The sequence below is a fragment of the Lytechinus variegatus genome, chromosome 6 (assembly GCF_018143015.1).
Source record: "Lytechinus variegatus isolate NC3 chromosome 6, Lvar_3.0, whole genome shotgun sequence".
In the NCBI taxonomy this organism is placed as follows: Eukaryota; Metazoa; Echinodermata; class Echinoidea; order Temnopleuroida; family Toxopneustidae; genus Lytechinus; species Lytechinus variegatus.
The window spans coordinates 37284841-37310288 of NC_054745.1; the positions used below are offsets into that span (position 1 = coordinate 37284841).

The following is a 25448-nucleotide window of genomic DNA, read 5'->3' on the forward strand; positions in this document are numbered from 1 at the left end:
GAACCACTTGAGTGTTATTATGACGTATTCAGACAATATTTGCTAATTATCGATTTTTCAATCCATGTTATATCGAGGAGTGGGTTCGCACGTAGATGAAACTCACCGGTCGTGTTGCTTATGCGTATTACATTCACTCAGAGGAACATATAAGAAATTATATACTTTGCATTTTATTATACGGTGTATATTTTATGATATACCACGATGGTAAAACCAAGTGTTTTCGCCATTGATCCGGCCCAGCAGAAGGCAGCAGAGAAGGCGAAAGAAGCTGGTCAAACTGAGGTAATATTTTTTTATATTTTTATATCTTACTTATCTATCTCCCTTTGTCTACATTAACATAACAAGATCCAGCTTACGTCGGCTTGCAAGCGTGTGGAAAATATACGCTTCTTTTCGTTTGTTTTGATTTTTAATGAAAGTAGGACATGTATACCTAATTTGTATACGGAACTGCGGTCTTGCTTAAATAGTTATATTTTACGATGAGGAAGGATATAATCGCATATCGCATGTATACGTGCATACTTTGTTTTTGATGATGATCTTTCAATGTAAGGATTTTATATCAATAAACATTTGAATTTGAATTTGCATACTGGCTGTTTCGTTTTAACAATTTTATGTAGACATGATTTATAAATCATACTTAACGCTAGGGCACACTCAGATGAAGGGGGTGATCCCCCCCCCCAAAAAAAAAAGCGAGAAAATGTTAACTACCAATAATTAATAAAGGAGGAAAAGAAAGAAAGAGGAAGGAACACGGTGAAATATGATATTTTTTGTGATTATTATGCCAAAATCTATCAGAGTGTAAGAATTTGTTTTAAGAAGATGAATTTTGGGTAGCCTTTGAGGAATTTTTGCCCTATACGTCACGTCTAGCCCCTCCAAAACAATAGAGCCTACTGATACTTAATTTCCGAGGAAATGATCTTCATGATTTTTGTTGTTGTTGTTCATCCATTTTAACATTTATGTTTGCTTCTTATAACAATGTTAAATTTTTTGCACCATAATGTAATCATGACACTTTGACAGCTTGATTTATGTAAATGTACTCTATACCGTTCTTTTACTGTATTAATAATCCATTAGTACAAATTATGATTTGGTTGTGGCGTATCTTGCTTTCATGACGGACTTTAATTGGTTTCAGTTTTTTAATTGCATATTAGGGTATTTTATGGGGAAGTCAGACTTTTGACGAAAACGAGATGACCCCTCTCCTTCTGCAAAAACAATTTATTTTGAAGAAAAAAATATCGAAAAAGAGAGGAAAAAAATAACAAAGCCAATCTTGTAGCGATATAAGGCATTTAGGAAAGGTCACTCAGTATGATCAGATATGTGGCCGTGGTTCTTCCAGTGCAGAAACACATGATCGTCGGCACAAGTAACACATTACACTATTTTTTTTTCTTTACAATAAATGGAAGCTACTATCGTTTTGAGCTATGCTCGTCATTAAAAATTTAAACGATGTACATGTATGGGGGGCAGACTGCCCCTCCCCCATCCCCTGACGAGCCACAAGTGGCCCCCTCTTTTGAACTTGACTTTTTTTTTTTTTTTTTTTTTTGCTTGTCAATTTTGTTATCAGTTGCGATATGTCCTTTATTTGTCGTCGAAGACCTTTTTTTCCCTTTCTTTAGCTTGTAAATTTTGTTTCAGGTACGAAATCCTTTATTTGTGGTTGAAGACCTTGGGGGGGAGGGTTGTCAAATTTTTGGCGGACGAATTTGCCACCCTGTTGCACCCACAAATGTAATAACGCCCACAAATGTAATAACGCCCACAAATGTAATAACACTTTACCCACAAATGTAATAACACTTTACCCACAAATGTAATAATTTTTGATCGCCCACAAATGTAATAATGACTTTACCCACAAATGTAATAAATTTTAAGGGATTTTTGGCGAATCCGTTCTAAACTAAAATCCTATAGTAATCATATAGCACAAAAGTGCAAAGTCTTTTTTTCAGACCGGGTTAATAAAACATCAAAGTACAAGTCCAAAGTCTTCTTTCCAGACCCGGTTGTTTCAAAAATTATAATATAAATCCAAAGTCTTTTTTCCAGACCCGGTTGTTTAAAAAATTGTGATATAAATCCAAAGTCTTTTTTCCAGACCCGGTTGTTTAAAAAATTATAATATAAATCCAAAGTCTTTTTTCCAGACCCGGTTGTTTCAAAAATTATAATATAAACCCAAAGTCTTTTTTCCAGACCCGGTTGTTTCAAGAATTTTAATAAGTGCAAAGTCTTTTTCCTGACCCAGTTATTTCAAAATTTATAATATAAGTCCAAACTAAGATACGATAATGATATTCCTGTGGAAAAAATGGGAATCGAGCTTAGTCTTTTCTCCAGACCCAGATGATTAAAACTGGTGGAATAAATGTCTTTGTTGTTGTTTTAACTTATACGGTGTATATTGTGAATATATGCACTAAGAGTAAATTGAGAATCAAGCGTAGTCTTTTCTCCAGACCCGGTTACCTGTTATTTAAACATTATGAATAACAGTTTAAAAACAGTATAAAGACCCCATAATCTTATTAATGCTGGATATATAGCGTAGTCTTTCAGCCCATTTTTTTCTTAAAAACGCTAATAGTAAGAATTAAAAAAATCCAAGTTTAAGACCAAACAAACCTTCAACCTAAGAACCTGTTTTAAAAGAGGTTTAGAGTGTTGTCTTTATTCCAGACCTAAAACAGTTACGAAAAAAAAATCTTCTAACATAAGACCTTATATTCTTATTCTCGTGGAATAACACGAGGTTTAAAACGTACTCTTTCCTCCAGACCCGGCTATTAAAAAAAAAGTAACTGAAAAACTTCGAATCTAAGACCAAATTTCCAAAGTTTCACCCAGTAAAATTATGTCTTTTTTAAAAATAATACTACTACCCCTACAAAACATTGTAATAACGCGTGGGTAAAGCAGACATCCTTTCTCCAGACTTGGTTACTATTTGAAAAATAAAATAGTTTTTACAAATATTCTAAAACGAATATCCAATAATCTAATTACTGTGGAACAACATGAAGACCGATTATCGAAGATCGACTTTCCTCCAGACACAATTATTTCAGGAATAAAAAATCAATAAAACTCAACCCCCAACAACGAATCTAAGAACCAACAATCCTCCAAATTAAGACCATGCATGTAGAAAAGCACACGTTTAGAGCGTTGTCTTTATTCCAGACCCGGTGATTTAAAAATGATTTAAGCAATCCTAAAAACAAAAGACTCAAATTCTTATTCTTGTGGAATAATACGAGTATTATGCTTAGTCTTTCGTCTGGACCCGGTTATTTAAAAGATAAAGAAATATTGAAAAAAAATTGACAGCTGAGACCAATCTTCAAAATTAAACCCACTTAAAATGCTTGGGCTTAGAGTGTTGTCTTTACCCCTCACCGACGTATATTATAACTTTTGAAACGACCGGGTCTGAAAAAAAAGACTTTGGACTTGCATTATAATTTTTGAATTAACCGGGTCTGGAAAAAAGACTTTGGACGTATATTATAATTTTGAAACAACTGGGTCTGGTAAAAAGACTTTGGACGTATATTATAATTTTGAAAAACCGGGTCTGGAAAAAGACTTGGACTTGTACTGTAATATTTCATTAACCGGGTCTGGAAAAAAGACTTTGAACTTTTGTGCTATATGAACGCATTACTATAGGATATTAGTTTAGAACGAATTCGCCAAAAATCACTTCAAATTTATTACATTTGTAGGTAAAGTCATTAACATTTGTGGGTAAAGTGCATTATTACATTTGTGGGTAAAGTGTTATTACATTTGTGGGCGTTATTACATTTGTGGGTAAAGTGTTATTACATTTGTGGGCGATCAAAAATTATTACATTTGTGGGTAAAGTGTTATTACATTTGTGGGTAAAGTGTTATTACATTTGTGGGCGTTATTACATTTGTGGGCGATTATTACATTTGTGGGTGTAACACACCCCCCCCCCCCCCTTTGGAAAATCCTGGGTACGCCACTGCCTCCCACCCTATCCCTACACGTTGTAAGCCCGAATCGATTCACCCCTACTTGAAATTTCGAAATAACGCTGGCCATTAAAGCAAAGTGAAGTTCAGTGCCCTACCATTGCAATGCCTACAGGACGCAAATTCCCCGTTTCATAGTTCACGTCATGTATGTAATAATGTTGGCCGAGTAACGGATATCCGTGTCAATGTGGTGTTGGAGTAGACTAATTGCTTAAGAAAAGGAATTTAAAAGTCCCCCCCCGCCAAAAAAAAGGAGGGGGCATCGAGGTTACCACTATATTAGGGGGCACCTTGAGAAAATTAATTTGACGAACCCTTCAAAAAAATCTGCTGCTGGGGTCTTGGCATAATTACGTGCTCCTCTCAGTGCCCCCCCCCCCTTCTCGATCCGGTACTGAGGCATACAGGATTTCTGTGATGATTTAACGGATAGACGGATCCATTCGGATACAAAGCCAACAATGGTGTATTGATGAGCCAGATTTGTTATATCGGGCAAAATCTCTTTAATAACAAAACTGGCGAGTGAGCGAACAACAAGAGTAAGAGCCCCCCCCCCCCCCCATCTCTACGCAACTGCCAGCCAATGCTACTTAGTTTACTTACTTAAAAAAAAACACCAATATCCTTGTAATCTATACTATCACAGGACATTTCTATTGAAATTGAAATTTATTGGTATTCTACTGATAAAGAAAATGACGTTATTTAGGTGTCCCCCCCCCCCCCCCCACTCTAACTCATAACCTAGTTCCGTCTCTGTGTGCTGTACACGTACTTTAAAAAAAATATCGCCAAGTAAATAATTTACTTAATAGGAATGGTAGCGACGCCGTTCTGAGACACCATTTTTTTTAATCGAGTGAATGAAATTCACTTGATTAAGAGTGACTTCCACTTACATGTATTTTCGAGTAAATGTCACCCTTTTTAAATTGTAATATGTATGAAATGTTCGCGTGTTCATTGTAAGTTCACTCAAGATTGAGCATGGCCGGATATCACGGGGGGCATGGGGACATGTCCCCCCTACTAAAAGTAGTAGGGGTACAAAATATCAAATGTCCCACTTACTATTTGTGGTCTTTATGATGGTAAGAAATACATCATTTAAAATCGAAATAAAACATTTATTTTAGGACGACATGACGGGATGATAACCTTTTTTTTTGCTTGTCAAATTTATTTTTGTCGAAATGACCTCAAATTTTGGGTGATAACCTTCTTTTTTCCATTCTTTTTTGGCTTGTCAAATTTTCCAGCTCCTTGTCCCCTTACCTTTTGGGAGAGATTTCCGCCCGTGAGATTGAGTGATCTTTGCCGTAGTCACCATCAAGGGAGTGGAAAGCGATAAAATTTCACTCACTTAGAGATTATATGTACAATGATGTGATTCAGTTTTAATTGAATTTACTCCAGTACCATTGTATGGCTGGCTAGCATAGGTAACTATACATGATATATGGCAGATTATAGTCTTATTATTTAAATTGCATAAAGTGACTTCCACTTATTTTTGAGTGAATGTCACCCTTTTTAAGTGTAAATTTTGCGTGTTCATTATAATTTCACTCCATATTGAGTGATCCTTGTCGTAGTCAGTCACCAAGGGAGTGGAAAGCAAGTGAAATTTCACTCATTTAGAGATTAGATGTACAATATTATGATTAAACTTCAAAGGTCAAGTCCACCTCAGAAAAATGTTGATTTCAATCAATAGAGAAAAATCAGACAAGCACAGTGCTGAAAATGTCATCAAAATTGGATGTTAAATAAAAAATTTATGACATTTCAAAGTTTCCCTTATTTTTAACAAAATAGTTATATGAACAAACCAGTTACATCCAAATGAGAGAGCCGATGATGTCACTCACTCACTATTTCTTTTGTTTTTTTATTGTTTGAATTATACAATATTTCTATTTTTTACGAATTTGACGATGAGGACCTCCTTGCCTGAAGCACAAAATATTAAAATAATGGAATTCCACGTGTTCAGGGAGAAATGAAACTTCATTTCACATGACAATGACGAGAAAATAAATATATTTCATATATCATATAATAAGATACAAAAGAAATAGTGAGTGATGTCATCAGTTCCTCACTTGCATACCGAACAAGATGTGCATATAACTGTTTTGTGAAATGAAGTGAAACTTAAAAATGCCATAACTTTCTTAATTCACAACCGATTTTGATGAAATTTTCAGTGTTATGCTTGTTGAATTTTTCTCTTTTTATTCAAATCAAGTTTTTGTTAGGGTGGACTTGTCCTTTAATTGAATTTACTCCTTTACCATGTATGGGTGACTTGAATTGGTAAATATTATGGGAGAGCATTTCTTATTGGTATTGGTATTTATTTTCCATATCACAATGTTAAAAAGGATGCAGGGTAAATGTATGTACATAATAAAATCAAAAGTATAGTGAGATGGCTGGATAAACCCACTCAGCTTATTAATATAACAAAACTCTTCTTCCCTTTACATACCATGCCTATTATTAACATTGCGTGTATGGCCTCCATCTTTTATGACAAACTATGTTTATTCTACAGGTTCACGAGAAACTCGGTGCCCAAACTGACAAAATTTGGTGTCCCTAGATCGTAACAGACGGGGTTGTGGAACCGGCCAGGGAGCTTCAGTCTCACATTTTTTCTGTCAGCCCCCCCCCCCCTTCACTTTCGAAACCGTTCCGCAGCCCCTATAATGATAAATATCCATAAAATATCGTTCTACAGGTACCAATTCCGACAGACAAGCTCGAAAATGAACTCGCCGTCCAGACGCGAGAGGGCGCTAGAGGAGGCTGCTGTAGTTCCATGAAGCGATGGCAGAAGATCACCCTGGGTGTGGTGGCAGCACTGTTACTTGTGGGATGCATCGGGTTCTTTACTCACAGGATGCTGGTCAGGGGAGGCTGGTGTGGCAATTCGGTAAGCACTTTTGTGAGCGGGGAGGGGTAGGGCCGGAAGGAGGGGTGGGAAGCAGGATAGAGGGGGGGGGGGGGTAAGAGGAGTCCGGGGGTGCTAGTCAGGGGAGGCTGGTGCGGCAATTCGGTAAGCACAGTGGGAGTCAGGGAGGGGCTAAAAGGGGGAGGGGAAGCCAAGAAAGAGAGAAAGGGGGAGAGTGGATCCGGGGGTGAGAGGGGTGCTAGTCATCAGGGGAGATTGGTGGGAGTTCGGTAAGTACAGTGAGGAGGGGGAGGAAAGAGGCTTGGGGAGGCCGAGGGAGATGGGGGGTGAGAGATCCAGTGAGGGAGAGAGAGGGTTGGGAGGGAGGGAGGGGGAGAGGAGGGAAGGAGCTAGCTGAGAGAATGGGAGAAGGACCAAGACTGAAAATGTTTCTTTACTCACTGATGAAATTATCAGTGGCTTGTCTGTGTGACATTTGTTATTTCATTCAAACCAATTTATTGTTCGAATGGACTTTTCGCCTACATAAATTGTTGTGCTCTCTGTGAGAATATATCCTGCTTGTGATCATATACATTACGTACTACGATAAATTTTGATGGTATTATATTGACGTCATTGTAACAAGAGCTCCTGATTTTAATTCCTTGTTTGATAACATCATAATGTTTCAGTTTCAATTCGAACGAATAGCTCGAAGGGTAAATTTGAACAATTGCAGGTAGCTAGGCCTGCCCTGCAATATCACATTCAGATTCAGATTTAAATTTATTTCCAACAGAAATGACATGAATATTGATACAAATCACTTTCTTACATAATAACAAATATTTACAATACATTAATGATAATCATGATAACATAAAAATTATAAAGATAATACGAAACATTTTGTAGACAGATTATAATATACAGTGCGTATCAAAAAAAGTTTACACTTTGAAAAAGCCCTGGGAATGTAAAATCATACAACATGTGGGATTTTTTTTCACATATATTTTTGGGCTTGGGTCTCATCTATCCAATGAAAGTAAAAATTATGACAGAATGTTACACTTGAGTGAGCACTGTCCAATTTCGTAAAGCTCGCGGAAATCTGGTCGCGCAGAAATGCTCGTTTCCATGCTGTGCCAAGGGGAAAGGACGAAATCAAACTTACCCTGTGAAACATTTCTCATACATTTCCCTTGCACTTTTAGTCAAGTAACATAAAACGAATACGTTCAAGCATTTTGTAACAATTTTGCCACCCAAATTGAAATTTCAACACTTATTAAGCACAAACTTTACCCTTTTTGTGCCAGCTGGATCTGAAGACGTTACTGAATCTGAACAAAAGTTTATAGCAGATGTATCCAGCATTTTTCACTAAGTTTTAATCATTTAAAGTGGGTTTACATTCATTTGTAATGTAATACTTGTTTCTCCACACTTTTCCCAATCTTGACAATGATTAACAAAATGAAAATCAAGCCTAAGCCATTTCATGCAAATCACAGCTCAGTGTGAGGCAAATATCCTCACGATGGCCTCGGTGTGTGGGGGAGTGGATGGGGCGCAATGCTCTCTTCGAAGTGTATTGGGCAAGGAAACAAGTTTAAAAAGGTAGAAGATATCTTCAAATCAATTTTACTGAGCTAAAATCCATGTGTTCTTCGTGACCAGGGTCTACTTTTATCCGCATAACTATTTCAAAGTTCTGCGCAAATGATTTTTCACTAACTTTTCAAAAGTAAGTGGTGCTCACTCAAGCGGAAATAATTTTTGACATTTATGTCGTCATTTGCTTAAATGGACCTGTACCAATGTTAAAATGTGGACAAATCTTTAGGATATTACGAATGTATAATTTTATAGGATTTTTTCAAAGTGTAAACTTTTTTTTGATACGCACTGTATAGTTTGAATAGTAGAAGATATCTTAAAAGCATAGTTTCTATAATGTGACCCCCCCCCCTCAAGGAAGAGAAAAAGAGGAGAGAGGGAGAAAGAGAGGGGGATAGACGCAATGGTTGCTGTTTGCCTACGGAGATTTACTGAATAGATTAAAAATAACAGGATAACTCACAGAACAAGACACAACGAAAAAATGATAAGATAAAATGATAAAAAAGACGACAAAGAGAGAAATAAACATAAATAGAGTCAGGACAAATTGCGACCGAAAAGAGAGAATAAAACAAAATGATAAAGACTAACAAAATGAAGTCTGAGAGGAGATATGATAACGAGCGGGAATTAGCAATGAAGACCTCGGTGGGATTTAAGTAAGAAGTTTTTCAGTTTTCTTTTAAAAGAATATATGGAAGGGTTATTATCGAGGGAGTTCCAAAATCTAGGGCCATCAAACATAAATGTACTCTTAGCCAAAAAGTTCTAAAACGGGGTAAATGAAATTCGTTAGATTGCCTAGTATGGTAAGTAAAGACCGATTAAGAGGAAACATAGCATCAAATACACCTGGAAGGGTGTTTTTGTCAAATTTAAATATAAATTGTCCTGAATTAAATAAGTATAGGTCGCTTATCTTCAGCAATTTGCTATAAAAAAATAGTGGGTCAGTGTGTGAACGAAAAGCTGAATTATGAATAATCCGAAGGGACTTCTTTTGCAGTAATAACAGTCTATCTAAAATGGTTTGGTGGGTGCTGCCCCAGGCAAGTATCCCATAATTCAAGTAAGGTAAGATCAGGGAAGCATATAGCATTAAAAGTGATGACGACGAAAAGTGATATTTCAGTATATTGATAATGCCAATATTTCGCGAAATAATCTTGATACAATCTATGTGGTATTTCCAGGAAAGCTTATTATCAACGGTAACTCCGAGAAATTTAATGAATGTGACACTTTCTAAATTAGTGTCATCTAAAACAATGTCCATGGGAATTGTATCAATGGAATTGCTAAATAGCATATATTTAATTTTAAGTAGATTAAGAGACAATATGTTGGATCTTATCCATTGTGTGACTTTTAAAAGTTCATTATTATCAGTATTTACTAAGATATATGGATTTTTATGGGAATGAAATATATTAGAATCGTCTGCAAAAAGAATGAACAAAAGGACATCAGATGATTTACAAAAGTCGTTAATATAAATGATAAATAATAAAGGGCCTAACAGACTGCCTTGCGGGACTCCACAATTAATGTATTGCATGTTGGATGCATGACCATTCAAATATACAAATTGACGTCTATCGGACAAATAGTTTCTGAACCACTCAAGAGAATGTCATTTATGTTAGGTTAATCAATAACATGACTGCTTTATTTTGTTCGACTTCTGTATTTTAAAGAATGATGTAGATTAAAAAACATAATTTATTATTTCTCTTCCTCTCTATTTTTTTTATGTAGCGTGGTGGAGGTCATCACCGTTGGGGTAAGTTTCAAGTAGACCATGGCTTTGAAATACCACCACCTCCTCCGGGAAATGGTAAGAAACTGACTGGGGTATATTGACTTCGAAATATAGGGTCATGGATTCGAGTCCCAACCATGGCGTAGTTTCATTCGGCAAGAAATTACTCCTCATCGTGCTTTACTCAACCCAGGTGAAGTCAAGAGGATTAATTTCCTGAAGCGCCTTTAGCAGCTGGGGTTTAAAGACGCGGTATATATTATAGAGAGTGCCAGTGAATAGGCAACTAGATATTCGGCCCCTCACAAATGCTATGATAATAATATTAAAATAATGATGATATTATCATCATTATTTTACCATAGAAATAGTATCAAACCATTTATATGCACAAAGTAATTATTTTAAGTGTCATGTAAGGAAGCAAATCTTCCACTTTTTGGTTTATAGAGCTGTATTATTCAAGATCACAACCTTTCAATTCACTTTTACTTGCAGGTGATGGTGGCCATGGAGGTAGCAGCGAAGAACATCACCTCAACCGTGGTCCACCGGGACACTCTGGGGAGAATGACGACCATGACGACGACCACCATGGGCATCACGGTGGTAGCAGCGAAGACGGGCATCATGGACCACCACACCATGAACACGGACCACACCATGGATCACCGGGACACCCTGGAGAGAATGATGATCGTCCTCATGGACATGGTGAAAGCAGCGAACACGGCGGACCAGACCATGGACCAAACCCTGGTCCAGACCACGGGCCACACCAAGAGCCACCCTTGGATTCAGGCGAGACCGATGCTGGTGACGAGGACCACATGGAAGACGGCACAATGTGGTGAGAGGGAGGGCGCCCTCATCGATAGCTAACCAAACACACACAACTCACTCTCACGGTCGCACGACATTCCACTTTGATAAACTGCCAGTTGTTCCCGTCAACTATTTCAGTTCAGTTTTTCAGTCCAAGGGCTCTTTTCTTTCTCATGCGTCAAAAGAACAATTAAAGAATGCAATATCAAAACATAAAAAAATAGTACATAAAAATTTGACGTAGGTTGGCAATAGATACATACAAAATCAATAGCTTGAATACACACGATGTGCTGCAATGTGATTTGCGGTGATAAATCAGTGATTAAATGACATTGAATTTGCTTGATTTCCCGTCTATGAATTGATCATCATTGCTTTTATTAGAAGTAGTAACAATACATGTATACAATGACAAAGCTTTTAATCTATTTTCACACATTGTAAATAAGAGCCATTTTTTATTAAATTCTATTATTTGGCATTTTTTGCCTTATATTAACTTTATTAACAGAAAACCAATTACTGAGTAGACATTGGAATTGAACATGTAGAAAAAAATATCTAGGCATACTGGAGAGTATTGGATTTTCGACCCACAATCTTTACTTATTTTCGTATTGTCTCACTTTTACATGTTTTTTAATGTTCACGGACTTGCTGAAAAGCAGTCTGTTATGACTGAATGTAAGTTTTACCGTGATGAAATAAATACAATACAATACTTCACTGCGGCCTTCCCCTTTTTAGACCCCCCCCCCATCCGTTCCTGTCCTTACTTTCTAAACATTAACTGTCCTAACTTCCGCTTTCTCCATCTCTCTCTCTCTCTCGCTCTCTCCATCTCTCTCTCCCTCGATCCATTCCTTCATCTCTAAACCTCCATGCCTTTTTATTTAACCCCATCCTCTATCCTCTCTTTGGCTTTTTTCCTTCCTTCCTTCTTATTTTATTCTTTTCGCCCTCTTCTCTTTTATTATGTTTAGCTCCAGTATTAGTCGCTGATTCCCGCTCTCTCCATCTCTCAACGTAATCATTATTGATAAACTGTTTGATCGTGCCTTCAATCATGTTCTCTCATTGGGCTGAATGTGAGATTATTCTTCATAAAGTTTTTTGCGTTATTATTAAAGAAAAAAAATCACCTTTAATTCTTTATGAAGCAGTTTTATTTCAATGTTTTCCGTTGTTTGATGTTTGAGGACACTATACACTCCAAAAACGTCGGTGTTGATCTAACACCTGCCTGGTATCTATATAGGCTCACACCAGAGGAGTTGAAACAACACCAGTTAAGAATCAAACCGATATTGGTTTAACACTACACTGCTAGAAAATTTATAATTGAAATAAAAGAAGTTCCTGCAGCAGAGTCTCGAGAAAACCTGTAATCTTACCAGATTGCGTAATCTTACAGGAAATTGGTATTTGGTGTATGGAATCCTACATATTTACTTGAATAAAACACAATTTTCCCCTTTTTTAAACAGACCTGTTTTGTTAAATTGCAGAAAAAATTCCTGTTTTATGAATTTACAGAATGATTCTGTTATTGTTTCCTGCAAAATCTTCTTTTTCTTTCTGTAAAATCACAGTTTTTTTAACAGTGTAACTGGTGGTGCTTAAATGCCAAATTGGTATTAGCCTAACGCCAAACCGGCGTTGTTTCAACATCTCTCTAGTGGTGTGGACTGATACAGATACCATGCTAGTGTTACATTAACACCGATGTTTAGACTTGGTTGGCTAGACTGTAGAATAGACCGATAAGAAAACGAATAACGTTGGAAGAAAACCGAGCCCAGATACATATCCATCCCCTTTTTCTGATTGTTTTTTACCTGTAGTTGCGAATAGGAGAAAATCATGAAATAAGGGGAACGATCCCTCTTCTAAGGGTACTTTAGAGGAATATTACGTTCATACACATCAAAAACTGTGGTGTTAACCGGTGCACATAGAGGGCCACACCAGTTATTTTACACCGGTGTTAAATTGGTGGTGTTAGTTTTACACCTATAGGTGTTATTACAACACCTTTGGTTGTTAAATTACACTATTTGGTGTTATGTTCAATCTTTAGGGTGTAATTTTAGCACCTCAGGGTGTGGTCCTCTATTAACACCAATTTGGTGTCGGTTTTAACACCAGAGTTTTTACAATGTAAAATTTTATGATTGTTGAGAGGGAAAGAGAGAGAGGGGGGAGAAAGGGGGTTGTTAGGGTAAAGAGAAATGATGTTCGGAGTGAAAAAAAAACAGAGAGAGGAGAGAGAGAGAGGTGGAGGGAGAGAGAGAGACGGGGAGTGAGAAGGGGGTTTGGGAGGGAGAAATACTGTTCGCAGTAAAAAGAAAAAAATACAAATAAAAAAGTAAGCAATGGTAAGAGAGATTGAGATAGGGGGAGGGAGATGGAAAGAGGGAAGGGGAGGGAGATAGAAAGAGGAAAGGGAGGGAGATGGAAAGAGGGAAGGGGGGAAAGAAAAACGAGAAGGATGGCAAGGTCGGAATTGCCATTATAGTGTGAACAATATACTCCTATACAAAATGACGTAAAAGGGGTTGCTCTCGAAGATCGGGCGATGTACACGCGTACAAAAAAAGCAAATATCACCAACAGAATAAAAAAAAGCATAGGACCTAGCCATTACACCCTTTTAAAAATCGTATATTGTATATATTAAACCCCTATCAAAGAAATGAAATAAATGAGACCTATTATGGTGAAGAAATTTGAACAGGGCAAAATTCTTGTTCGGGACAATCTTGGTCCCGTGTTACAAAGTGTTACGATTGATCCAATCAACCACAGTTTATGGACAGCTATAATAACGTCAATATCTAAAGTTCATGTTTGTTCAAGTTATTTTCTGTATGTAGTGCACACTTTAACTGCTTTCTTCAAAATTTAGTGTGCTTCTCTTTCTTTAAAAGGGACAATGTGCAAATATCCTAAAGAAAGAATCATTGATCATGTTGATGGATTTCCATGTACTTGAGGTTGTTCGGATCAATCGTAACTCTTTGTAAGACGGGGCCCTGATGAAATCGGAGGATAAGGTCCGCTTTGAAATTTCATGAGCATGGTACCCGCCGTCTAATGGTATCGCCCCCCCCCCCTCCCTCCATCCCTCCCTCCCAGTGCCTTTATGGGATAATGGAAAACCCAATGTAAAGGAGTTGGGGAGATATGTGATTGAGAGAGGGGGCGAGATGGGTGGTTGGTGAGTGCAGAGGGGGGGGGGGGGGCGTTAGCAGGGTGTCCTGTATCATATACTTTCCATAATTCATAGTCGGTGATTATAATTTATTTACATGGCACAAAACAAAGAGAGGCTTCAAACACGATCTCTTGATATGGGCGGCAAGAACGACCTTTATTTGAAATGTAAACGAACAAAATTTAATAGGCCTATATGTGTTATGATCTGTATCAAAGTTCGGTCTTAATGATGTACACAGTGCATAAATTATAGTATGTGAAAGGAGACTGAACATGATTGGCGCATTCTTCGATGGTTTCACCGGCTTGCGTGTCAAACAAGCTTGAGGAGTCCCCCACGGTGAAAAGATTCATTAGAGTATTTCTCAGATGACCCTCTAGGCCTATCATCACACCGTACCCTCATCAACCACATGCTAACATCAATCTTGACCAAACTGCAAACAAATCTCAAACAATTCGTAAAGCTTACACTCTAAAAAAAACTGTGATCCTAAATCTGACACCAGACGGCTTCTTCAGAGAACCACGCCCATATATGAAACCCTCGGATTTGATCATATTATTTAAAAATTAAAGGGTGCTAATGTATCCAAAGGTGTCATGATAATAACATCAACAGGTGTGGAAATAACACCACGAATAAAACACTTGTGATTAGACACTGATGATGATTAGACACCGATGGTTGAATGGCTTAATGTTTTCCCATTTGGTGATACTATGCAAAACATACAAATTTCAGTAAGCAATAATTAGATCCAATATATAAGCGGACATGAATTATCCCTCTCTTATTTATAAAATATTCCAAGATATTACAAAATAACTTGATTGCATCTTCGAATACAACATTGCACGAAAATCATTCAGGTGTTCCTCAGGGAACGTCACTGTCCCCGGTCTTATTCTACGCCTCTAGACCGCTGGCTGTGATGCGTCCTCCGCCTTGTTCTTTGCTGCTTCAGCCTCGGCTTCCTTCATGAGATCGTTCTTGATGAATGCCGCTTCCATGGTTGAGTGGATCGTCTGTAGCGCCCCCACTGTTGCTGGGAGGAGAGCAATGGCCTCGGCGGTGTCCTGTTTCAGGTACCTGAAAAAAAATAATGGAAAGGATTTAATTTGATTAGATTTGATCTCCACATTAAAATATCAAAAGTATATACAAGTGTTTTTCAACAAAATATAACATTTAAGAAAACCAACAATGATTATTATTATACAAACATAACGTTATTCTAATCAAGATATATACTAACTCCTGGAAACTAAGTCTTTTTTTAATACATAAATAACGATATAATACATTTGAAAAGTGGGAGACCGCCATCTTTAGCTTGGATCTTGAAATCGAAGGAGGCCTCGAAAGGAAATGGAAATGAAAGATTTAGAATGAGCAGGAGGAGGGCGTTGGCTTGGGGCGACGTTTAGAGCTCTTGTCAAGATGGTCAGTCTCTCTTCGTAATGATATTTGTGGAAGTTTCGCTTAGTTTTACATATTAGTTATATGCACATCCTGGTTGGTATGCAAATGAGGGAACTGATGACATCAATCACTCACTTTTTCTTTTGTATCTTATTATTTGAAATGTTAAATATTCTAATTTTCTCCTCATTGTCCTGTGAAATACGGTTTTATTTCTCACTCAACATCATTGCTTAACATCGAATGGTTCAGTCAAGTTGGTCCTAATTGTCGGATCTGTAAAAATTGAAATATTGTATAATTCAAACAATAAAAAACAAAAGAAATAGTGAATGAGGGAAATCATAAATTCTCTCATATGCACGAGGGTAAATTGTGCATATAACTAGTTTGTGAAAAATAAGCGAAATTTCATAATGTCATAACTTTCTTATTTTACATCCGATTTTAATAAAATTTTCAGCATTATGCTCGTCTGATTTTTTCTGTTGATTCAACACAACTTTTTTCTGTGGTAGACTTGACCTTTAATTGTGCAATATTAGTGATAATGAAATGGATATCAGACCAACTTGTTGAGAGACGAAATGGTCAAAAGACAAAGTGATGATTAGACCAAATGGTTATTGGACCAATTGGTTGTAAGACGAAACATTGATGGATGGAATGGCATTAGAGCAAATGGAAGTAAACCATGTGATGAGTGGACGAGTTGGCAATAGAATTGGCAGTTTAACCACTACATCATGTACGATGTAAGTTGTTAATGCAAAAGGTAGAACAGCCCCCCCCCCCCAGAAAAATATACATATATGCATATTTTTCGAGGGCTACTTTTCACTTCATGTACATCATGTACGATGTAAGTTGTTAATGCAAAAGGTAGAACAGCCGCCCCCCCCCCAGAAAAAAACACATATATGCATATTTTTCGGGGGCTACTTTTCACTTCATGTACATAATGTACGATGTAAGTTGATAATGCAAAAGGTAGAACAGCCGCCCCCCCCCCCCCAGAAAAAACACATATATGCATATTTTTCGGGGGCTACTTTTCACGGTATCATACTGCCTAATTCTGCAAAATTGGATAAGCTTTAACATGGAAATAAATTGGGATTTTCGGGGTTTCTGTTTTAGGTTCCAGCATTCTTTTGAGCATGTTGGGAGTTGGTAGTAGACGAACTGGCAATTCACCGATCCACTGCGTTGTTTTCAAAGACATACCATCGGTCACTTTGTATATAGTCGGAATAACTGATGTAAATGTAGACAGCTGGCAGCCGTCTGTTTCGAGGAGTTATTTAACATTTTTTTTAATTTCTCCTCGTACACAGACGGCTCGCTATGGTGCAACCACCTTCAGGGGACTTGCAATGCAAAATCCCCCGTCGGGGCTCTTCAATTTTTGTCTTTAATGTATAAAAAAAATTGAAAATTAACGCGACCAAAATGCAAATTAATATTCCCTCTTGGCATTAATTGCCAAAAAAGGGAGAAAAATTAAGTTAAAAGGAACAAAAACAGTGACTTACCTCGGCTGTCTCGCAAATTCACTTCCCCGTTTTATCTGATCTTAAGTACATAAACATAAGGCCGTTGAGTCCCCTGTACAGATCGCGCTAGAACTTCGGTGTCTGTATTTGGTGAATGAAGCCAACGGAGTTCAGCTGAACAACCAAAATAACAGAGACCGAAGCTTTTGGTCTAATGTAAATGTAGCATGATTTAAGTCCCTATAACTTACTTATCAACGAAATCTTTCCTAACTGGGAGGGTCTTGCAGGCGAGTCGTGCCGCGGTCCTGATCGGGAGAGCGTTGTGAGGGGCGAGCGAATCATCGTAGGCCTTCCTTGCGAGCTGGGACATCTTAGTGTCATCCTGGGCTTCTCCCATTCTCTGTGAATAATTAAAAAAAAAAAAACATAAGTAGTGTCGGACCGTGACCCGGAGGAAAAAAAAGCATTGGAGGGGCACTGTATTGTTTGTGAACAATGCTGTGCCCCTCCAATACTTTGTCTCCTCCGGGTCACGGTCCGCCACTACTACTACTACTACTACTACTACTACTACTACTACTACTACTACTACTAATAATAATAATAATAATAATAATAATAATAATGATAATAATAATAATAATAATGATAATATTATTATTATTATTATTATTATCATTATTAATAAAGACAATGATAATGATGCTGGTGATGATGATGATGATGATGATAATGATGCTGGTGATGATGATGATGATGATGATGATGATGGCGATGATGATAATAGTAATAATAATAACAATGACAATAAAAATGATGATGATATTGATAATAATAATAATGACAATAAAAGTAACAAAGATAATAATACAAATAATAATATGACTAAAGTGCAACTCTAAAACCTGAAAACCTTATCAAAGACGGAACACATTGCGATCGGCTGACCCTTTATATTCGATGTGATTTTCTGTAAAGTAACCTAAAGAGATATACCACAATGAACACTATATTTGCAGTGTCACCATTTTTTCGGGGGGGGGGGGTGTTAGAGTAAGTATATATAGTCAGAAGGCATAGACCCTGATTGAAACTTTTATCAATAAGTGGCCTTCACACAAAGACTAGCATATACAAAACTTGGGCGAGAGTGTCTTCAGTACTATAGACATGCACAGGGCATTATAAACTGCACATTCAGACTCTTAGTTCGGGTGAAGGGTTTCACACCAGACCAGTAAGTAGTCTCCTGTGCAACCCTTCACGCGAGTTAAGGGTCTGAATGTGCAGCCTAAACATACCTTGTGTAGTGAAGGCCCTCTCGCCTTGAGTTTTGTATGTGCTAGTCTTTGCTTGGAGACACACTTGCTGACCAAAGTTTCTATCAGGGTCTGTGCCGGCAGACTAAACAGTAAGGGCGTATATATACCTTCATAATCAAGATGAAGAAGGCCACATCCCAGTGCATCTCCAGGAGGACCTTCGATGCTGCAGTGGCTCCGCCCTTGGTCTTCTTCTTGATCCCCTGTGCCTTCTCGTGATCGAGCGCCTTGACGACCGCGGTGTAGACGGACCCATCCTCCTTGGTGAGGTTGTTGACTGCCTTGATCCGTGATCGCATGTCCTTGGAAGCGAAGTGGAAGACCTGGCCCATGTTGTCGTACAACCTTCGAAGGTAACGAAATAATTTTGATCATTATAATTTATCCAGGGTAGCCAGCTAGTAGCCACTTTGGATCTTATGAACTGTTCTCCCAGCGGGTCCTGCGTTTTTAACCAATTTCCATTCTATAAGTCGGGCGCCTGACAACTGAAGGCAGAAGGTGCCATTTCTTAGGTCTTTGGTATGACTCGGGGATCGAACCCACGACCTACCGTTCATGAGATGGACGCTCTACCACTGAGCCACCATGTCCGGCGTACAAAGACAAGGAGAGTTTTTATATGAATTTCTGCATGGGCCCGTATCACAAAGGTTAGCGATTAATCGCTGAATGAGATGACCTATCAAGATCATTGTCGCATGCGCATTTTGCTTAGTAGACTGTCTACGAACCAATCAGAATTGTTCTTTCAAATTAGAGATTAGTTAATTACATTTGTGTGACGAGACCCCGAGCGTTGATTTATTCAACCCCCTTTGTTTGTCATGGTGTAGATCGGCGCCCCGTCTTACAAAGAGTTACAATTGATCCCATCAATCTCAAGTATATGGAAATCCATTAATGTCATTTTTTCCTTTTGAAAATTTGCTCAATGTCCCTTTAAAACCAAAAGAAGCACACTGAATTGTCACGAAAACAGTAAATGTATGAATGACATTACTTTTTGGGTGATGAACTTTTTTTCTTTTTTTTGCTTATCAAATTATTTTGGTCGAAATTGTCTTTTATTTTGGGTGATAACCTGTTTTGTTTTTTTTGTTTTTTTTTTGGGGGGGTGTTGTCAAATTTTCCGGCCCTTGTCACCCCCTACCTTTGGGGAGAGATTTCCGCCCTTGTGTGATACAGCGAAATCATTTAGTCTGCGACGAGATAACAAACGACAAAACCTTTGCAGATATGAAATAAGGTGAGCATGGTAAGAGGTTTGATAAAAAACTAATCTGATCATTGAACTTTGCGTTTTCATTATCATGTTTAAATAGTGGATCGGATAGGTCCCAAACCATGTAGTCTGAAGACTTAGATCCTGATTGATTTTTTTTTATCAACTGGGTCTTTACAAAAGACTAACACAAAAAACCTAAAGAATATTAAAGGGTTGAAATTGAGGGGGGATATAATGCAGTTTGATATCATTAAATGCCTTAAATTTATCATCATTTTCGTTCCTTTCTGACAAATATAATTCTTGTAAAATAAAAAAAAATCCTTATTTTTATGGTTCCATAGACTAATTAGGCATTTCTCTACAGTTGATCACTCACCATAAATGAGTATGTCGAGTTGATATTTACGTTTCCGGGGAGGAGTTTCTCGTTATTTCGATTTACCATTCGTCAATAACAACTACCGAAATTATCACGATTACATTGCGTGGGCTTCAATGAGGAGGTTATGCTACGTGTTGTACGCAGCGTGCAAGAACATAGTAAATATATTGTCAAATACCCTACATTGACAAAGAACATCCAAGAAGTCTTTGTCGAAAATGAACAGCAGTTTCATCCTTGACTTTGGACGAACGACATAATTGCAACTTCTCGTCAGCTCCGAAACTTTGGATGGCATTACTCTTCCGGTTTAGCAACTTTCGACAGAAACCTCCAAACTATTCCTTGTCATTTGACGGGCTTTACATGACACATTATTCTCTGGTCTTGAATACTCCATACGTACATAGCGGATCGAGAACTTGCTATCATTTCTCGGGGTGGGGTTTACATTCTGAGGTGCATTTATACATCACCTTGCTATCTCGTCATATCCTTTTAGGAATGGTCCAAACTCGACGTCATTGCCCGATTTGGCAGCGGTGAAGGTATCCTTCACAACGGCAACATCCATCTTGGCTGTCATCTTGATGAAGTTCTGAAATGGAGATAGTAGGAGAAAGGGTGATTGATAAATAGAGGGATGGATGAATGGGGAACCAGAATAAAGAAAGATAGAAAGGAAGGAAGGAAGGAAGGAAGAAAGAGAAAGAAAGAAAGAAAGAAGGAAGGAAGGAAGAAAGAAAGACAGAGATATAGAATAGATAGATAGATAGATAGATAAAAGATAGATAGATAGATAGAGAGAGAGAGAGAGATAGATAGATAGAAAGATAACCCTCCTCCCTCTCCTCTTCCACCCCCCCCCCCCCCCTCTCTCTCCCTCTCTTCCACACACGCATCCAGGGTTGCTAACTAATTTATCCTTTTCGACTGTGCTCATTGTATAAGCTATTCTTTAAGCCTATATTATACCCTTGTTTGTTTTTATGTATTTAGTATGTTCAAGTTAGGTAAAGAAAAGTGCGTTACTAACTATTTGTTGTTCATTTACTACGCACATCCTTCCTGTATTTATTTTAGTGCAGGCCTAAATTGCGGTATGGTCATAATGGGTATGTTCAAGGTCCCGTTTCATACATGTCATGAGGACTTATTATAAAAAAAACAAAGGAACAGTTTCTATGACAAGAGTACTATCAACCAATCAGACTGGAGGATTTCAGTAGCTTTTAACTGTTATCGGAGAAAAGGTTTTGTGAAATGGGCTTCAGGAGTGCAAAGCTTAAGGTGATCAATTATCTATCAAGTAACTACAGTACTTAATAACGAAAATCCAAATGGCATTTCCAAAGGCGAACAGATGGGATATCATCAATCATTCAAACCATATTGTGTAGTCTAGCTTGATCACGGTACCGGTAGATATGATAGAAACTTGCCTGTTTTTTCTGAAGTCCGGTCCGGAGTCCGGTGTAACTTGGACCATGGACTAATTATGTGTTGAAATTATGGGAAGCCAAATATTCCAAATTGCTTTTAATTTGCACTATACTTTAGGTTTCCTATATGAACTTGACTCTCACCTCATTATGATGAAGTTTAAAAAAAACAGTACTTGTTTTGAGTTACTACTACTACTACTACTACTACTACTGCTGCTGCTGCTACTACTACTACTACTACTACTACTACTACTACTACTACTACTACTACTACTACTACTACTACTACTACTACTACTACTACTACTACTACTACTACTACTGCTGCTGCTGCTGCTACTACTACTACTACTACTACTACTGCTACTACTACTACTACTACTACTACTACTACTACTACTACTACTACTACTACTGCTGCTTCTGCTGCTACTACTACTACTACTACTACTACTACTACTACTTCTACTATTACTACTACTACTACTACTACTACTACTACTACTACTACTACTACTACTACTACTACTACTACTACTACTGCTGCTGCTGCTGCTGCTACTACTACTACAACTACTACTGCTACTACTTCTACTACTACTACTACTACCACTACTACCACTACTACCACTACTACTACTACTACTACTACTACTACTACTACTACTACTACTACTACTACTACTACTTCTACTACTACTACTACTACTACTACTACTACTACTACTACTACTACTACTACTTCTTCTTCTTCTTCTACTACTACTACTTCTACTACTATTACAACTACTACTACTATACTACTACTACTAATATTACCACCACCACGACTATTACTATACTACTATACTATTACTACTACTACTACTGCTGCTGCTACTTAAAAGAGAAAGAGATGGGGTGTAAGAAAGAAAGGGAAGGGAACACCCTAAAAATGAAGGTTGGAGGGGTGACAGCATTTTCTTAAATGTCTTATCCAACCTTGCAGAAAGCTAAACGCAACAATTTAAGAATTTTGGTTTAACGATTTAAAGTGGTAAGAGCTACATTATGAGGAAATTACTCCTCTACCTTTCAAATCTTGATTTCTCACTTAAGGGGCCTGTTGTATAAAACTTTTTACCTGAGAAAACTCTGGTAAAAACTGAAAACTAAGGTTAGTCTGATTTCTCCCATTGACTTTAACACAGGGCAAAAACTCAGGTAAAAACAACCTGAGTTTTCTCAAGTAAAAAAGTTTTATGCAACGGGCCCAAGGTTTTAGAGTGAATGGTTATACATAAAAAAAAGATTGCGGAGGATTTTTTTATTTATTCATTTTCCAACACATGGGCTGTATATGTATAGCCCTCTTCAGCCTAACGGCTGTTCTTCTGAGGGGTCCAGATATTACAGGGCCTCGAAAGAGAACGGTAGCAATAATACAATATGCCGCTCTAACATGCCTGTAAATATAACATAGGAAATGTCAAAATTAAATCAAAATAAATCAGAATCAGGAAACAAATGTACCTTAAATTCTTGATGAAATTAACCAAAGATTTGACCACAACCGTCTTCCAGGGAGCACGCCTATAACACACCCAGTCCAATCCACCGCACACCGCCAAATGCAAGGTGCCTTGATGCTTCCAGGGCACAGGTGGTACCTCAACCAGGAATCAGTCACACCCGTTGATCTAACTCCACACCGTTCAACTCTATTACGTTATTACCAATGACAGACTATCGGTCGACTTTGGGTCAGAGGGTGGGGTGTGACTGAAACAGCGTGTATTTGTGCATGTAGGGGTTGGTATTATTTACCAGACACCAATCACGGGCAATGATAAGATAACACCTATCTGACTGTGAGGAGATCAGGGGTTCATTAATTGATTATAGCGACGTACTCGACACTAAACAAGCTAAGATTTTATTAAGTAGTTTTTAAGAGTTGATTCGCCCGTTAAAGGGGCGGGCGGGGGGGGGCAATGGCGTATTAGTGTGCGTATGTGTGACCCTTTCCAAGTTTTGCCAGCAGTTCCCAAGCATATCATTTATGATAATCATGATAATAGTTATAATAATAAAACTTATATTTATTTAGCGCTTATTACACTTTGTTTCATTAGCGCGTTACATTGCAATTATTAACAAGAGTTCCAAGATTCAATTGCTAGGCATACTGCATAAGCATTCCCATCCGACTGGATACCCATTTAACACCTGGGTGGAGAGTGGCAAATTGTGGATTGACGCCTTGCCAAAGGACGCTGTAGGAAGCGTTGGGATTCGAACACACGACCCTCTGATTGTAAGGCGAGAGTCAGAACCGTTGAACCACGACGCTTCCACATTTTTTACTTTGTGACCTTTTTCATTGACCAACCCGCTCTATACTACATTCCTCAGTGCCTCACTTTTCATATTTCAGTTCTCGAAGGACCCATTCGATGTTGAGGTCCAGTTTCCAAGCACCACATTAGCAGAGGGTCAACTATTTTCTTAATCTGATCTCTAATTTCATAACAATTTAAGTTCTTAGGGATATGGTTTCAGATTTTGTGGCCGCTCGCCACCCTTACCGTTTACAAATGCGAGTGCCCACCCCCCGGGGGGCACTCTAAAAACATTGGGTAGAAGTGTTCTATGAGGATTATTACGTGTTCAACCAACACCGGGCATTTCTTTATGGCATTTTTATTTATCCAGTTCGCCCATTCTATAAAGTTATCGCTGCTTAATTTTCAATCTTACTTTACAATATTCTTCCCGCACTGGGTAAAATACTGCCCCAAATTGGTTGGACACATAATTACCCTCGTGGTGGTTAAAAATTTACCCAATGTTTTTTTTTTACAGTGGGGGATAAAGGGTCTGAGGTATTTATCGTTTTGACTTCTAAATTTGGTTAAGGGAATGACCATGTTAAAGTGATTTGTTAACATTGGTTTGACTTTTAGAAAATCTGAGCTAGAAGGTCACACTTGTCACTTGTGTCTGTGATATGTTACAAAAATGAAGCCCTGAAAAAATTGCTTTCGAAAATAATTATTTAGCGCTTCAAAAATTGAAATATAAAGTGACCGGAAACACCATCTTAATTTTATCCCATACACTTATGTGTATTGCCCTGTAGTTTTAGCTTTTCATTCTCAATAATGGTTGTTTTTAGGGTTTATTCGTTCTAATACATGCACTTGTACACATGTTTCATTTTGGTTTGAGAATTTTCAAATCGGCTGCTCACAAAGTTAAACAATACCTTTAACCATAGGCGGCAGAAGCGGGGGGGGGGCCCTTGTCCCCCCCTAAATTTTAGTTGGGGGGACGGTGTCCCCCCCCCTAAATTTTTTTTGATAACCATTTTTTTTTTTTTTTTTTGGCTTGTCAAAAAAAATTTGGTTAGCAACTCATAAAATTTATGATGATGACCTTTTTTTTATTTTTTTTGTTTGTCAAAAAACTTTGGGTTACCAACTCATAAAATTAAGGTTCAAAACCTTTTTTGGGGGCGCTTGTCAAATTTGTTACCTGTGTCCATCCCAAAATTTCAGGTGGACACCCCCTAAATTTTCTGGCTTCCGCCGCCAATGCCTTTAACATTCGATTTGTAGAGTTGTTCTACGCCCTCTCGGACTTATATAACCACTCTATTATGAACCTACTAACTTCTGTTAAAACAAAATTGTATGCAAAATGAGTTCGGATTTTACTTTTAACCCACAGTTCGCAGGGGCCATATTTTACCGAACTTTTCAGCTG

General features: G+C 37.8%; 2 protein-coding genes across 3 annotated transcripts; one reads left to right on the top strand and one right to left on the bottom strand.

Moving 5' to 3' along the window:
• LOC121417421 (histidine-rich glycoprotein-like) lies at positions 1 to 12325 on the top strand. Of its 2 annotated transcripts, none has more exons than XM_041611120.1 (4): positions 1 to 288; positions 6806 to 7000; positions 10346 to 10424; positions 10848 to 12325. In XM_041611120.1, exons 1-4 carry the CDS (start codon positions 208 to 210, stop codon positions 11201 to 11203), a joined length of 711 nt encoding a protein of 236 aa, XP_041467054.1. In that variant the 5' UTR covers positions 1 to 207; the 3' UTR covers positions 11204 to 12325. The 2 variants fall into 2 exon arrangements, with proteins under 2 accessions (XP_041467054.1, XP_041467055.1); XM_041611121.1 differs by having other exon boundaries at positions 3 to 288; positions 10346 to 10370.
• A 2200-nt stretch (positions 12326 to 14525) lies between these two features.
• LOC121417422 lies at positions 14526 to 23329 on the bottom strand. The gene is made up of 5 exons (XM_041611122.1): positions 23214 to 23329; positions 20733 to 20854; positions 18751 to 18988; positions 17570 to 17721; positions 14526 to 15489 (listed from the first exon to the last, which is right to left on the bottom strand). Exons 2-5 carry the CDS (start codon positions 20840 to 20842, stop codon positions 15315 to 15317), a joined length of 675 nt encoding a protein of 224 aa, XP_041467056.1. The 5' UTR covers positions 20843 to 20854; positions 23214 to 23329; the 3' UTR covers positions 14526 to 15314.
• Between the last annotated feature and the right edge of the window lie 2119 nt (positions 23330 to 25448).